The sequence below is a fragment of the Xenopus laevis genome, chromosome 1L (assembly GCF_017654675.1).
Source record: "Xenopus laevis strain J_2021 chromosome 1L, Xenopus_laevis_v10.1, whole genome shotgun sequence".
In the NCBI taxonomy this organism is placed as follows: domain Eukaryota; kingdom Metazoa; phylum Chordata; class Amphibia; order Anura; family Pipidae; genus Xenopus; species Xenopus laevis.
The window spans coordinates 153,852,582-153,867,743 of NC_054371.1; the positions used below are offsets into that span (position 1 = coordinate 153,852,582).

The window sequence follows — 15,162 nt, forward strand, 5'->3', positions numbered from 1 at the left end:
GTTGAATAGAATACCAAATTATTTTCCATTTTGCTGGCGATATCGTAATGGAAAGGTCACTTTCCCACCCCTGCGTATATCGTGGAGGATTATCAGGGTCTGTTGCATTTAACTGAGCATAAATCAGAGAGATGGTGCATTCAGGGTTTCTACATCTAGATTCAAAAAAGGAACTTTCCAAAGTTGGTCTAAGGGAGGATTGTCAATTGTAGAAATGTGATAATTGATTATATCGGAACAATTCTGCATCAGGAATGCTATAAGATTATTGTAAAAGAGCTCTTGAAATAAATCCTCTGGGAGTGAGCAAGTCTTTTATAGTGTGAAAGTTGTTATTCGACCACCAAGTATAAGATAAAGTTGTTAGTCCTGGGGTAAAGTCAGGATTACCTATAATTGGTTGCATGTTACTGTGTGTCTCATGCAGCAGAATTTTCAGTTTCACTGTACTCCATATGTGTAGCTGTAATCGTATAATTGGGTTATCTATGCGATAGAAACTGATTTTCTGGTTGATGAGCCAAAGCAACGCCAAAGTTGTAATCGGAGAGATGATAGAGTTTTCAAAATCAACCCATGGTATTGTGTTGGGTGTTGCATGCCAAAGGATAGATTGTGCCAGTCTGGCTGCCTTATAATATTGTATAAAATTGGGTACTTTAAGACCTCCTTGGTCAAAGGACCGATACAATGTAGATCTATTTATCCGGTGTCGCTCTCCATTCCATAAAAACTGTAGGGTTGAATGTTACAATTTATCAATATCTTTATGCAATAATGGAATAGGCAATGTGTGGAATAGTTATTTTGACTCCCAGGTATTTCACAGCATGCTGTTTCCACTGGAACGGATAATTCAGTTGTAATAACTTAATTTGGTGTGAGGGAATATGAATCAGCATAGCCTCAGTTTTATGTAAATTGACCTTTAAGCCTGAAATTTGCTGGAATTTATCCAATATTTGAAATAGATTGGGGAGGCTGGTTAACGGATTAGTAAGTGTAAGACATAGGTCATCCGCATAAAGGCCTAATTTATACGATTTTTCACCTTTGACATAGCCCTTTAAGTTACTATCCTCCTGTATTATCCATGCAAGTGGTTCTATTGCAAGCGCAAATAGAAGTGGAGAGAGTGGACACCCTTGTCTCGTGCCTCTATAGATGGTAAAGCTTGAAGATGGTACATTAAACATTTTGACAGAGGCAACCGGATTATTATATAAAACCCATAATCCATCTAGGAAGGGACCCGAAATATTGAATCTGGGAAGAACATTGAACAGGTAAGGCTAGGAAACAGAGTCAAATGCCTTATAAATGTCCAACATTAGTACTAGCAATGGGGATTTTGCAATATTGGTATCATGTATTATATTGATCAATCTTCAAATAGCATCAGTAGTTTGCCTCCCAGGGATAAATCCTGACTGATCGGGATGTACCAACTTCGGCATAAGTTTATTGAGGCGAAGGCTAAGGATTTCGGAGAATAGTTTTACATTTAAAACTGATATAGGTCTATAATTTTGTACTTTGGTTAAGTCAGAGAGATTGGCCTGTAACATTTCTGGAGGTATAGAATGTCCTGCTAACATGTCATTGAACAATACTGTGAGATGTGGGATGAGGAATTCTTGGAATTTCTTGTAGTAACTGGAAGGTAGTTTATCTGGACCAGGACTGGACTTGTTTTTTAGGGTTGAATAGCATGTTTGACTTCCTCTTCTGTGATAGGGCTATTAAGAGAGTCTTTATCTGAGGGAGATAATGTAGGAAGTTTAATACAGTCAAGATATTGATCTCTTACTGTATGTGTCTGTCCGGTACAGCCGGAGTGGCATATAAATTTTCATAAAATTGATGAAATCCCACCTAGATATCCAACGGTTTGTTAATATGATCACCAGAGGGCTTAATTATAGTAGTTATAGGTCTATAACCTTGTTCATTTCTCAATTTATTAGCTAGGTATCGATTTGGTTTATCCTTCAATGAAAACAATTTCTGCTGAGACCAACAAAACGCTTTTTCTGCTTTTATTTGCAAAAGTGTCTTCAGTTGTTGCAGTGTGTTATTTAAGTTAGCCATGGTACTGGGAGATGAAGATGTTTTGTGTTCAGATTCAAGCCTTCGTATTTGACCTTCAAGGAAATCATTTTTTTTTTATAAATTCTTTCTTCTTTTGGGTAGCAAGTTTTATAAAAGAGCCCCGAATAACTGCCTTATGAGCTGCCCATAAAGTCCCCATAGAGAGTTCCTCGTCTATATTATTTTCCAAATATTCTTGTAAATCATCTATAATTGAAGTTGTCATGGTGGTATCAGTCAAGATGGATTCATTTAACCGCCATGCATGTCTGGTGTGAGGAGATTGAGAGAGAGAGAGAACATACTATCAGCACTGGAGCATGGTCTGACCATGTTATAGGGAGTATATCTGATTTGGTAACTTGTTGCAAGGTATATTGGGAAACAAATACTGTATATGATCAATCCTAGAATAAGAATTATGTACAGGGGAGTAAAATGTGAAATCTACAACCTTAGGATTCAAAGAACGCCAGGAATCTATTAAAGTACATTCTTGAAAAAAATGTTGAGGTATTTTGGTGCTGCAAGAGAACTACTATTAGATCCTGCCGAACAGTCTAGTTTGGGATTCATCACTAAATTGAAGTCCCCAATGACAAATACCAGGCCTGTCATATGTTTTTGCAGCAACCCAAAGACCTCAAGATAAAATTGCTTGGCCCCAAATGAAGGAGCATGCAGATTGAGGAACGTAACTGGGGTACCACTGAAAGTTCCAGTCAGGAGAATATAACGGCTCTCAGGATCTAGAATTGACTTTTCAAGCTCAAAACGTACATGATTGCGGAAGGCAATTGCCACTCCTCTTGTCTTAGATGAATACGTTGTGGCATATATTTGTGGGAAATATCTATGTATATAAGGTTTGGGTCCCGAAGCAAGCCAATGTGTCTCCAGAAGAGCAACAATATCTGCCGAAATCCTAGCATAATACTGCCCTGCCATTCTATGCTTGACTGGAGTATTTAAACCCTTAGCATTATGCGTAACAATTTTCATATCCATAATTGTATAAGATAAGGATTATAGTTAGAAAATTATCCTGCAACCAGAAGAAATCTAATGGCATTGCATCAATAAGAATCAGTACAGGTATCCACATAAACAGTATCAGCCACCGGAACACTAAGGCCATCATAAACTAAGAGATATTGAGAAACATTCTTAAAGAAACTATATCGCAGTATTGCTTTTGTATCAATAACTCTGTAATGATAATATATTGACTAATATCAGGTAAATTTAAGAACCATTTGTGCAGTAACATTATAAAGTAACAGCATAATATAAGAGAATGTGATAAAAACATATCAGACCATAAAAGGGTATTTAGCAAGTTAGTATGAGCGATAAAGTTTGTATTTTGTTGTACATTGTCAAACTGAACAGATCGAATTGCAAACATTAAAGTATATATGTCAAGACAGTACTTATCAAACCGTGGCGTTTCAAAAAAAAAAAAAACTCCCATCAAAAATAGCTCCAAAGAGGGTTTGCTTATGTTGCGTTACCTTAGAAAAAAACAGCAAAACAGTCAGAAAAAAAGGCAAAATATAAAAAGAAAAAAGAAAATACCACAAAAGGAAAATTCTAAGCCTGAGAGAGTTCAAAGAACCGACGATCCTTAGGGGGTGAAGGATGCATAACTCACGCTGCAAGTATGACATCACCGAATCCAAACCACAGTATCGCTGATTGTTGAAATACATCCAAATGTCGGCACAGATAGGGAAATCCTCGTCAAATACACCCAGGATCAGAATAAGCCATCAAGGAGTATTGGAGACCGAGCTGGAGGAACCAGGGGAAAGAGGTGGAGACATCTTGAGTTTCGATGCTGCTTTCTTTGTAACTTTCTTTTCCCACATAGGTTGTAATGCTGGAAGTTTTGCTGGCCTTTACTTACTTGGGGAGTCAGAGGGGAATAGGCCCAATTTCACCAAAAATTAATGCCCATCTGCTGGATCCGTCAAGAAATAAGATACACCATTTTTGAATACTGATAAACGGAACGGGAATCTCCATCGATATTTCCATCCTGCTTGTGTGAGGCACGCTGTGACATTTTTCATCTCTCTGCGCTTCAACAGGGTTGTAGGGGCCAAATCAGGAAGTATCAAAATCGGCTTTCTATTTCTACGGCTTTGTTTGTTCTAGCCGACCGCAAAAAATCTTCTTTCGTTCCAAAGTAGTGTAGACGGGCTATGATATCCCTGGGTGGATCTGCATCTGACGGCTTAGGTCAGAGGGCCCGATGGACCCCATCTAACAGTAAAATGTCAGAAGCATACTCTTGTAGTAGTTTGGCAAAAAGCAGATCAAACAACTTAGGAAGGTCAGTATGAGTCTCTGGCACATTACATAACCAAACGTTGTTCCGTCTCAATCTATTTTCTAGATCTTCTGTGTGATTAATGAGGGATAGTACTGACCTTTCAATCGTGGAGACTCAAGTGACCAATTGGTCATGAGCAGTGACTATCTCATCGTGTTTGGTTTTAAGGAAATCCACCGAGACCACAAAGCTGCCATTTCTGTCTTAATATCAGAAATTGCCGACCGCAACTCTGAACTCTGATTGAAAAGTAGAAGTCATCTTTTGCAGTAGAGAATCAAGGCTTTTATCCTGCATAGCTTTGGTTAGATTAGTGGTGCTCGCGGCACTCTCTTTCACATCTGGAGATGCGGCGCCATCTTGATTTTTCAGCGGGTCTGCCATTTGGCGCTTAAAAAAATTCCCAGGATCTCTTTGGGAACAGGATCGCTGCAAAGCTATTCCAGATGCAGTCCAGAGAGGTAAAGGTTGAAGATTTCTGCAAAAAATTTAATCAGATAGGTGTCCCAACTATAATTATAGCGAAGGTGGTAGGAGAGCTCTCGGTATCTGTGTCTCTACAGCATGGCGTCAGGCTCTGCCCCCGAAGTTGAATTTTTAAAGAGACAGTACATGATAAATTTCGATATTTGAATTTTTGGATTTTTTTCAAATTAGAATCGAATTTGGACTATTCAAAGTACCGTATATACTCAAGTATAATCCGACCCGAGTATAAGCCGAGGCACCTAATTTTACCTACAATACTTGTAAAACTCATTGACTCGAGTATAAGCCTAGGGGTGAGAAATGCATTTTAGGACATCTTCAGCAGTACACACGCACCTGCGTGCACTCTGCTAGGGAAGAACTTGCCTCTTACTTAGTGATCTGAAGAGGCTGCAGTCACAGCTCTGTGCTGCCCACACTTGCTGTTGTAAGGGTATACATACATTACATACATACATATATACATACATACATTACATACACATACATACATTACATACATACAAACATATAGCAAGGGTCAGACCAGTGCTGCTCCATACTAGCCACACTAGCGTTTCCTGGTTTTCTGTTGGCTTCCTCCCTCTCCTTCACTATCCCACCCCTAAGGGCTCTGGTGTAAGTAAGGGCGCTGCTGCTGCTATGGACTGGGCTTTGTACCGCCTGTGCAAGTGAGAGTGCCAGCCTCCTATGGACAGGAGTGTGAGTGGGCACACTGTGCGAGTGTGTGACAGGGGAACCTAGGTGCACGGGGTCAGTGCTTCCCCTTTAGTGCTCCTTAACACACAGCTGCTGGTGCGCCACTTTTCTAGCAGTGCTCCAGCCTGCCCCCCTTTTCTGTCACACCAAGCCCCGCACCACCCGAGTGGGACAAGAGAAAGAGGCACCCGGCGCAAGTATGCGCAATGAAAATGCGCCCGGATAGCAAAACCTTTACAAGTCACACTTAGCGGATGCTAGGAGTCAGGAGAAGATTTGTAGCTCCTGGATCTGCTCAGCTCCAGGCAGGTACCGGACTTGTCTGGCCAGCAGCAACGGTGGGGGCCCTTTAGGACCTGGGGCCCCTGTGGTGCAGTCCTGAGATGGTGCAGACATGGAAAGTACCAGTCCAGCTTGCGCTCCATCATAATAGCCTCGCATAATAGAATGCGCATGTGCGGACAGCATTAGGTTTGCTGCTTCCTACCTGCTTCCTGCCATCAACGTAGAATTTTTCTTGCAGGTGCAGTGCAGCCAATCGCCAGCGGGAATGCATAGCAGGGTCCTCAGCAGCCTCGACTCCTACCAAAGGTACTGGCAGTAAGCAGCAGGCAGCTAACTATAGGCGGAAGCCCATTGACTCGAGTATAAGCCGTGGTAGACTTTTTCAGCACATTTTGGGTGCTTATACTCGAGTATATACGGTACACAAAAATAGCTTGAAATACAAATCTTTTTAATCCGAATTTTCAATTCGACCCTTGATAAATCTGCCCCTAAATTTAAAAGAAACCAATGTCTACATGTGTAGATTTGTTTACCTATTTCCTGTCTACTGAAACCAAGCACCATGTACCTGGTCATATATTAACAAATATTAGCAGTTGATGGGTTAAAGGAACGGTTCAGTGTAAAAATAAAAACTAGATAGGCTGTGCAAAATAAAATATTTTTCTAATATAGTTACTGTAGTTAGGCAAAAATGTAATCTATAAAGGCTGGAGAGACTGGATGTCTAACAGACAACTTCCTGCTTTTCATCTCAAGTCAGCGACTTGAAGGGTGGCCACATGGGACATAACTGTTCAGTGAGTTTGCAATCGATCCTCAGCATTCAGCTCCGATTCAAAAGCAACAGTTATGACCCATGTGACCTCTCCCCTCAAGTCGCTGATTGATTACTGCCTGGTATCCAATCAGTGGATTTGATTTTCTATTCAGGCCTCTCCTATTCATATTCCAGTCTCTTATTCAAACCAATGCATGGTTGCTATGGTCATTTGGATCCTAGCAACCAGATTGTTAAAATTGCAAATTGAAGAGCTGCTAAACAAAAAGCTAAATAACTCAAAACCACAAATAATAAAAAAGTAAAATCAATTGCAGATTGTCTCAGAATATCACCCTCTACATTATACTAAAAGTTAATTCAAAGATGAACAACCCCTTTAAGTGATATAGTATGTATCCATATTTATGTAAATAGATGTACATCAATAGTTTAATGGTTGCTAACTTTCATAAACTCAGATATGTTTATTAATCCCACTATCTGAAAATACTGGATAAAGAACATAACAGATTAGCTAGTTGGGAGCATTTTTATCAAAAGGAGAAAGTAGAGGTTTTTTTTCATCCATTGATAGATATGCCCAAAAATCCTGTATACTGTATCTCCTGACTACAGAGCTGTTAAATTTCCCTCTGGAGAACTCGTCCCCTTAAAGGGAATTGTATCCCCACATGCCAGTGTTTATTTATAGGGCAAAATTAAATTACCTATATGGAGTAGCATACTGCAGTGGAAGTTCCCCGTTTTAGAAAAATAGCTTTTGATCATTCTGCCTCACAGACTGGGAGTTGTGAGTGGTTTTGGTAGGGTGGTTTTATGGTGTGATGAGACAGCTGGATTAACATTTGGAACTGGAACAAAACTAACAGTGGAACCAGGTGAGTAAACATTCAGAAAAATGATACAAACATCAATTCCCATTTCTCCATTTATGAATAAATTGCATTGTATTTTGTTAAAACAAAAAACAATTATGATACTATAGGTCTACCTTCTTGATTTCCCAGTTCCCTCATTTGCCCTAATAATCCTTATGTGTTAGTTCAGAATTCTCTGCTTACAGAGCTATATTAACCTGTATATACTGGAGTAACATGATGGAATGAGTTAATGAATACATTATTAAACTATTAAAATCTTTAATTTCTATATAGTATGTGCTGAAAGTATTGGATGAAAGTATTTATTATCAAGGTATAATCATGTAAAATTATATATATATATATATATATATATATATATATATATATATATATATATATATATATATATATATAGTGACTAATATATTAGTGAAAGTCCATTGGATGATACCACTGGGACACTTGAAATGCTGTTGTCTGCTGGCAAATGCTGAAAAATTACAATATGATGCCATGTTATAAGCATTCAGCTCTTTCAGATCTTAATAAGCTACATATCCCATGATGATTAGTAGCCTCTTTATTCACAGGGCAACCACCGTTAAAGATATGTGACGGTGATGTATTTTTCTTATTGTAAATTTTTTTCATACAAGATAATAGTCTCTAAGGTCCATACACATACACTTACACAGATAAGTTTTGTTAGCCCGACTGGCTGAAAACATTGGTTAAAGAACATGTAACATACTAGACAGTTTTTACTAGGGCATTTTTATTAAAGGAAGAAAAAGAGATTGGTCTTGTTTCATCATTTGATAGATATGCTCCCAACAAATCCTATATACTCTATATCCTACATACAAAGCTGTGACTTTTTCCTCTGGAGAATTCCACCCTTAAATGTATTTAATAGTCCTCAATGAGATTGCTTTTTTAAGAGGACAAAACTAATTACCTTTATGAAGTAGCATACTACTACTATGGATGTTACCCTGTTTAGAAAAAAAGCTGTTGAAAATTCTACCTAAGAGACTGGGAAATGTGGGTGGTTTTAGTTGGGTGGTTTTATGGTGTGCTGACAGAGAAGCTCTAACGTTTGGAACTGGAACAAAGCTTATAGTGGAACCAGGTGAGTAAATGGGCAAAAAAATGAATGAAAGAAAAATAAATAAAAGAAATTGAATTGTTTCTTGGTTAAAAAAAAATAATAATCTTGATATCTCTTTGTAAAAACTGTATGATCCCCAGGATATTCGGTCCTTGTGATAGTACTGCTGTTATTTTGTTACAGGTTGGAATCATCGTCAGCATTCCTTTTATTTAAAATATATTCCAGAGCTTAGGGTAATACGCCACCAACAAAATGAGAAAACAACCGATAAAAGTTATTTTTACATACAACAATTGTAGGCACGCAGTTTTGATCAAATCATAGATTTGAAACCCAAGCGTTCCAGTTGATAGATGACCTCATAAATGTTCTAAAGTTCTTGTCTGTGTTTTACGTTGGCCAATCAAATCTGGTGTGACCGAAGTTTGAATGGTCAAGTAAAAAATTAAATATATGAAATATATGAATCCCATGCAAGCAGCAATTATCATAGGAAACATGGTAGAGGGTTCATGATTAGTCTTATACATCTTCCCAGTTTTGCAAAATATAAAAAAATGCAAACTAGAAAATGTAAGTAAACCTAGAAGGTTTGGGGATATAGATTTGGGATAAATTAAAATGTGAATTTTGACTAACAGAAGCAGAACATGCATCATGATAGCAGAACTGTATTTGACTCCATGCCATGATTTGGAGGAAAATACTAAGTGAGTTTAACAAAAAAATAAATAAATTAAAAAAAAAATATATATATATATATATATATATATATATATATATATATATACTATTATCGAAACTTTAACCATTGATGAATAGCTTTTGTAAAAAGGGCAGCCAAGTTTGGGAGTTTTACTTTGAAAGCAGCTAGTAAGTTGCAGGTAAAACGTATTCGTCCCTTTTATAAAATGTATAATTAAACCATAGAATTCTTAATGAATCAGATGAAAATTGAGCATAGGACTGGCCAGATATGGGATGACTTTGACGTAGTTGGCCAGCTTAAATATATTGCAATATATGGACAAACAATCCCTGTTTTGTTTAAAGGGTAAGGCATTTTTCAGTAGCAGTATGCACAAAATGTTGCTGTCTTAAATATATTGATAATGGGTTGAGTGCAGAGGAATCTTGTATTTGTCTATATATATATATATATATATATATATATATATATATATACTATTATCGAAACTTTAACCATTGATGAATAGCTTTTGTAATTTGTGATTGTAAAAACAATTAAAGTATATATATATATATATATATATATATATATATATATATATATATATATATATATATATATTACTGTATAAGCCACGGTACTACTAGAGAATAGATTGTTAGTGCTAATTAGCAGGGCCTATTTGTAGTATGTGATAAACCATTGTAAAAACCTTGTAAATTATTGTATGGCACTGCATATATATCTGCAACTATATAAATGAATGATGATGAAGATTAATTCAGAAGATTCATTAAAAAAATGTTTCATTAGAGGCAATAGCTTTGCCCCCATCAGGGTTCGGGAAATAAGTTTAAACAAATAAGTTTAAACCATGTCAGTACTGTATTACTTTCATCTCCTTCAGTAGCTCTTGGTTTTCCTGTTACATTTCCAAGAATTATACTGAGAAGTTGAAAGAGGCAATTTAATATCAGATACTTAAGTAGAGGGGGGGTTATATGATTGACTTAAGGGGGGTTTTGGTTGGGTTGTTTCTGGATGTGATCAAACTGATGCTCTAACATTTGGAAATGGAACAAAACTCGTTGTGGAACCCGGTGAGTAATATCCTTTCTTATACAAACTAAGGGTGCTACGTAATAAAATACATAAAGAGGAATTTAAAAAATCTGAGAATAAGGATAAAAAATCACATTCTACAATGCAAGAATGTTCATTGCACAATTTATTAAGTTGCACACTAAACATCAAACATCTTTTTTTTGGTTTTCCGTTGAGTTGCAAGGTGGTGGCAAATTATTTTTTAGTTGTGTGCAAAGTAAAAATTATTTGCACAGAGGGAGAACTATAAAGAACACTACTATATACTACATATATATATATAATACCAAGGAAAGCCGGCACTCTCGAATAGAAAGTTCATATGCCTGGGTGCAGAATCCATAATTTTATCCACAAGAAATCCAAGAAGATCCAATGTTTCGGTCCTTTTTAAGGATCCTTGAAAAAGGTCCCCAGGTGGGACTGAAACGTCGGATAATAATGCAAAAATAAAAGCATTCATACACTTTTGAAAACAAGGAGTGTGCGGATCCCTTATTCTTATATATATATATATATATATAGCCAGGTAGGGCATACGGTAATAAGTCATGTCTAATTGAATCAGAATCTAGCAAGTTTTCCTTTTAACAAAATAAATAAATCAATAATCAACAAAAGCTATGTGTAAAGGACTGTGTGACTTTACAGGACCCAAAGTGTTGTCCAATGGCCATACTATAAAATTCATATTATAAAAGAAGCAATGTGCACTTGTACACAGCTCCTGTTTTTAAATGCCTATTTAGAATTTGCTTAGCAAAGAAAAATAATATATATGTTAAGTTATCAGATTGGGAGGGATAATATTTAATTTATTGTGCAACCAAGTATCTAATTATGATTTATTTTCGTTATGTTCATTTAAAAGAGAATAAGATTGTATTTCAAACCATTCTCCATTTTCTGATAATATAATTCTGTTTTTATAATGCAGTGTAACTAGAAATAAAAATAATTCTGAGCATGTGCAATAGTTGTAATTCCATTACTTTTCCATTTTATGTTGTAACATAATTAAAATGTCTTAACTTTGTATCACTCAACATATATATATATATATATATATATATATATATATATATATATATATATTCTCCTTTTAAAGATGAAAATACGCCAGCTCAGACCCCATCAGTGTTTGCACTGAAGCCTCAACAAGGTGACTCTCCTGTTGCCTGTCTGGCGAAAGATTTCTTCCCGAAGAAATTGGACATCTACATGAATTCCACCCTGGGCAATTCTAATACTTCAAGTCCCTCCACAGTTCTCTCTCTGAATGGCAATTACAGCGCTGTATATGTGGACAGGTTGGGGATAGAGAAGCTGCAGTGCCTAGCCAAGCATCAAGAAGAATGGGTGCCAGACAAAGATGCCTCTTCTGGTGATACAGGGATCAATCCTGATCCAAAAGGTACAACTACATACCCAAGTAAAATGGCTGGGTATGTATTTAATACAATGTGTACAATAAAATTACACAATTTTGTGTTTTGGGGGTAATCACCATTCAAATACATCACAACAAGTTTTTATTTGAAAACAAAGAACAAAAAGATAAACTATCTGTGTTCTAATTACCATGACAAGCAATGCTTTTTGGGAAAATGTTAAAATTCTGTTGTTATTTATGTCAAATAGAAACAAGCCCTATTACAGACCAAGAGGTAAAATGTGAGCAACCCGCAACAGAACCAGCAACAACACCCGCAACACCTGGTTAGTAAAAGCAGCACTAAACTCTATAAACAATAAACATTGACAATACATATACAATAACATTAAAGCCTCATTCCAAGACAGAAGTTGAGCGTACATTATAATTTGTAAAACTGTATAGCTTCATTCCCTGGTATTCCCTTCCTTGAAAGATTGGGAAAAGAGATTAAAGAAGGGCAACTTTATAAAATCACGGTGCCATATGACAACAAATGTAACCATGTATGGGTTTGTGTTGTAAAAATAGAATAACCCTGTGTTTGAGACATTCAAGCTGTTCCTATTGGGCTTCCTAGACAATCACAATTCAAAATTAATACATTAATGATCATTATAATAGAATGCTTGCTTGTACAGATAAAGGAATGTGTAAGAAGCAACTGTTTAAAATGCTATGCACAGTATTTAACATGAAAAGTCAGCAGTGCACCCCTGCTGTGTTTATTAAATCCAAAATTATCAGCAAAATCAAGTGGATTTGTTTCTTATCCAGCTCTGAGCAACGAGAGGATAAACATTCTGTCTGTGACTGTGCTGGGGATGAGGCTGCTTTTCGCAAAAACAATGGCTTTCAATCTGCTTCTAACGGCTAAATTCTTTTTGCTGTAAGGTGAGAGTTTTCATATATTATTATTTTCATATATTTTTATTATTATGCTCTCTAAAGTTTTGATGCATACAAATGTAACAAACACAAGTGGAAGAATGCACTAGGGCACACATAGGTGGTTATTGTCTTTTAATGCATAATCATTTCCCACGATAGCAACCGTATACCTCATTGTGTCCCCAAGTACTGAGATTCAGCCTGTATTAAACAACCCCCAAGAATAATGATTTGTCATACTGCACATAATTGATAATGCTTGATAAAGAAACAAATAATTATTTATTGTATCTATGTATCTCCAAGAAAAGTCATAAACAAAAATTTCATAGTAAAATACTGTTCGCTCTAGGAACTCACATAAAATGTCTCACACTTGTGTTATGCTGCGGACCTGAGAGAAACAGACAGACAGACAGGGAAAGAGATAGATATATAGATAGATGCTTTTATTCTCTTATGAAGAGATAGCAACCTTAAGATGAACCTTTATTTGGCTTTTTGATGAGTAAACTGCCACTGTCAATTCTGGAGAGCTTCCCATTGAATAAGCTAGTTCAAATTAACTGAATGGAAAGTGACACAAGAGTGGGCAGCACAGTTCTGATCACCGACACATGGGCTCAGACTACAATTAGTTTTTATCATAGCCAGTACTACTCTCATCTCATTTATAATAAGGGCTAAAACCTGCCTTGATATGGTCAAACAACTCATCTATTATTGTAATTCTTTTTATTTCTAGTCTTTCTTCTTATGATTTAATATTAAACACTGATAAACGTTTCTGTTCTAATAAATCATGTTAAATTGCATAGAAATTATATCAAATACATTAGTGAATATTTTGCTCTGTTTTAATCTAAACTTATATGTTCACAGGATCCAAACAATACTCTCAGCTTCAGTTAATTAACCTTTCTCTATTTTTCTCTATTTTAGATTCACAGCATGAGCAGTCAGTCACCTGTGAAAGATAACCAGAAGTCCTGACTGACCGAAATTGACTTCTGCATATTGGCTCCCATAGATGTTCCTTTGCTTAACCTACATGTAAATTGCTGTATTCATTATTAATATAGCTCTATAATCTAGAATATGATATGTTTGCACAGAGAAGATATTTAGTATGCATCCACTTCACCAACCAACTGTTGATTTTTTTCTTGAATAGTTGCATAAGCTTTCTTTAATTTACTAAAGCAGTACTACAGCTGTGGAACAGTTTGGATTCAAAGAAGTCTGTGGGGCAATAAAATGTCTTAGAACAGTATTTCCCATTCTCTGGAGCAGGTCCCCTTTTGAGGCCCTGAATCAGTGATTGGGGGACCCAACCTTTTTTTAATCTGAAAAATGCATATTAGTTTTCTTAGATACTCCTGGAAGTACAGTTTCTAGGTTGATTAGGGTAAAATATGGGATAAGGACATATTTACGATCCTATTCTTGAAATCATGGCTTAATGATTAGAATAATGATTTTGTTACAAATTAAGGAGGGCCCCAAACCTCTGCCTTAAAGGGATACAGTTCCCCCCACCTTTGCTGTCAGACTATAAACTGATAGTCCAAACAAAATTAAATATTTTATAACAAATGATACCTGTACAGATGCATCATAACAGTAAATAGTGTTAACCCATAATCATTGCCACAAGGTGGGCTTCAGGGTTTGACCAAAATATCAGATGAACTCAAACTAACACTTGTCAATAGACTTATCTTCCACAGTGACCCTTCCTGACATAGGAACCACACTGACGCTTTTATAGGTTTTTATATTCTAAATGATAACTAAACGTGCTGTGTAACTATGTTTTTGCAACTCTCAAATAATAATAAACTGAATCAAAAAAGTTCTGTTTTTTTATTTGTGATGTTCAATTTATTTAGGTTTAATGATTAGAGTAATGATTTTGTTGCATAAACCTTGGGATACATATCCACTGGAATGTATGTCTTTCATGCCCTCCCAAAATTTAGGTCAGTCAAGTTTTAAGCACGGAATTTAGATCCCTCTTATCAGCTTTGCCTTGTCAAACTCATTCAGGTTAGATTCTTTATGGAGGCAATTGGCTGAAAGGTTGTATGTAGTTTAGACCATAACCTTGGTAATGAATAGAAGTTGTACAACTGCCCAGTAAACCAGCTTCATAATAGCTTAGCTTAGTACAGTGATCCCCAACCAGTAGCTCTCCAACCCCTAGGATGTTGCTCCCAGTAGCCTCAAAGCAGGTGCTTATTTTTGAATTAAAGTCTTGGAGGCAAGCTTTGGTTGTATAAAAACCAGGTGCACTGCCACCAGAGCCTCAATGTAGATTGACAATCCACATAGGGCTACCAAATGGCCAATCACAACACTTATTTGGCACCCCA

The 15,162-nt window shown here is 36.5% G+C and overlaps 1 protein-coding gene across 1 annotated transcript in view; it reads left to right on the forward strand.

Moving 5' to 3' along the window:
* LOC108695632 (T cell receptor delta constant) overlaps positions 1-14,635 on the forward strand; it is a 30,207-nt gene extending 15,572 nt beyond the window's left edge. Inside the window, exons 2-6 of the mRNA XM_041584863.1 lie at positions 10,382-10,457; positions 11,570-11,875; positions 12,103-12,180; positions 12,674-12,790; positions 13,730-14,635. Of these exons, the coding sequence (XP_041440797.1) occupies positions 10,382-10,457; positions 11,570-11,875; positions 12,103-12,180; positions 12,674-12,789 (576 nt within the window). The 3' untranslated portion in view covers position 12,790; positions 13,730-14,635. The remainder of the gene's footprint in view (positions 1-10,381; positions 10,458-11,569; positions 11,876-12,102; positions 12,181-12,673; positions 12,791-13,729) is intronic.
* Positions 14,636-15,162: the final 527 nt, after the last annotated feature.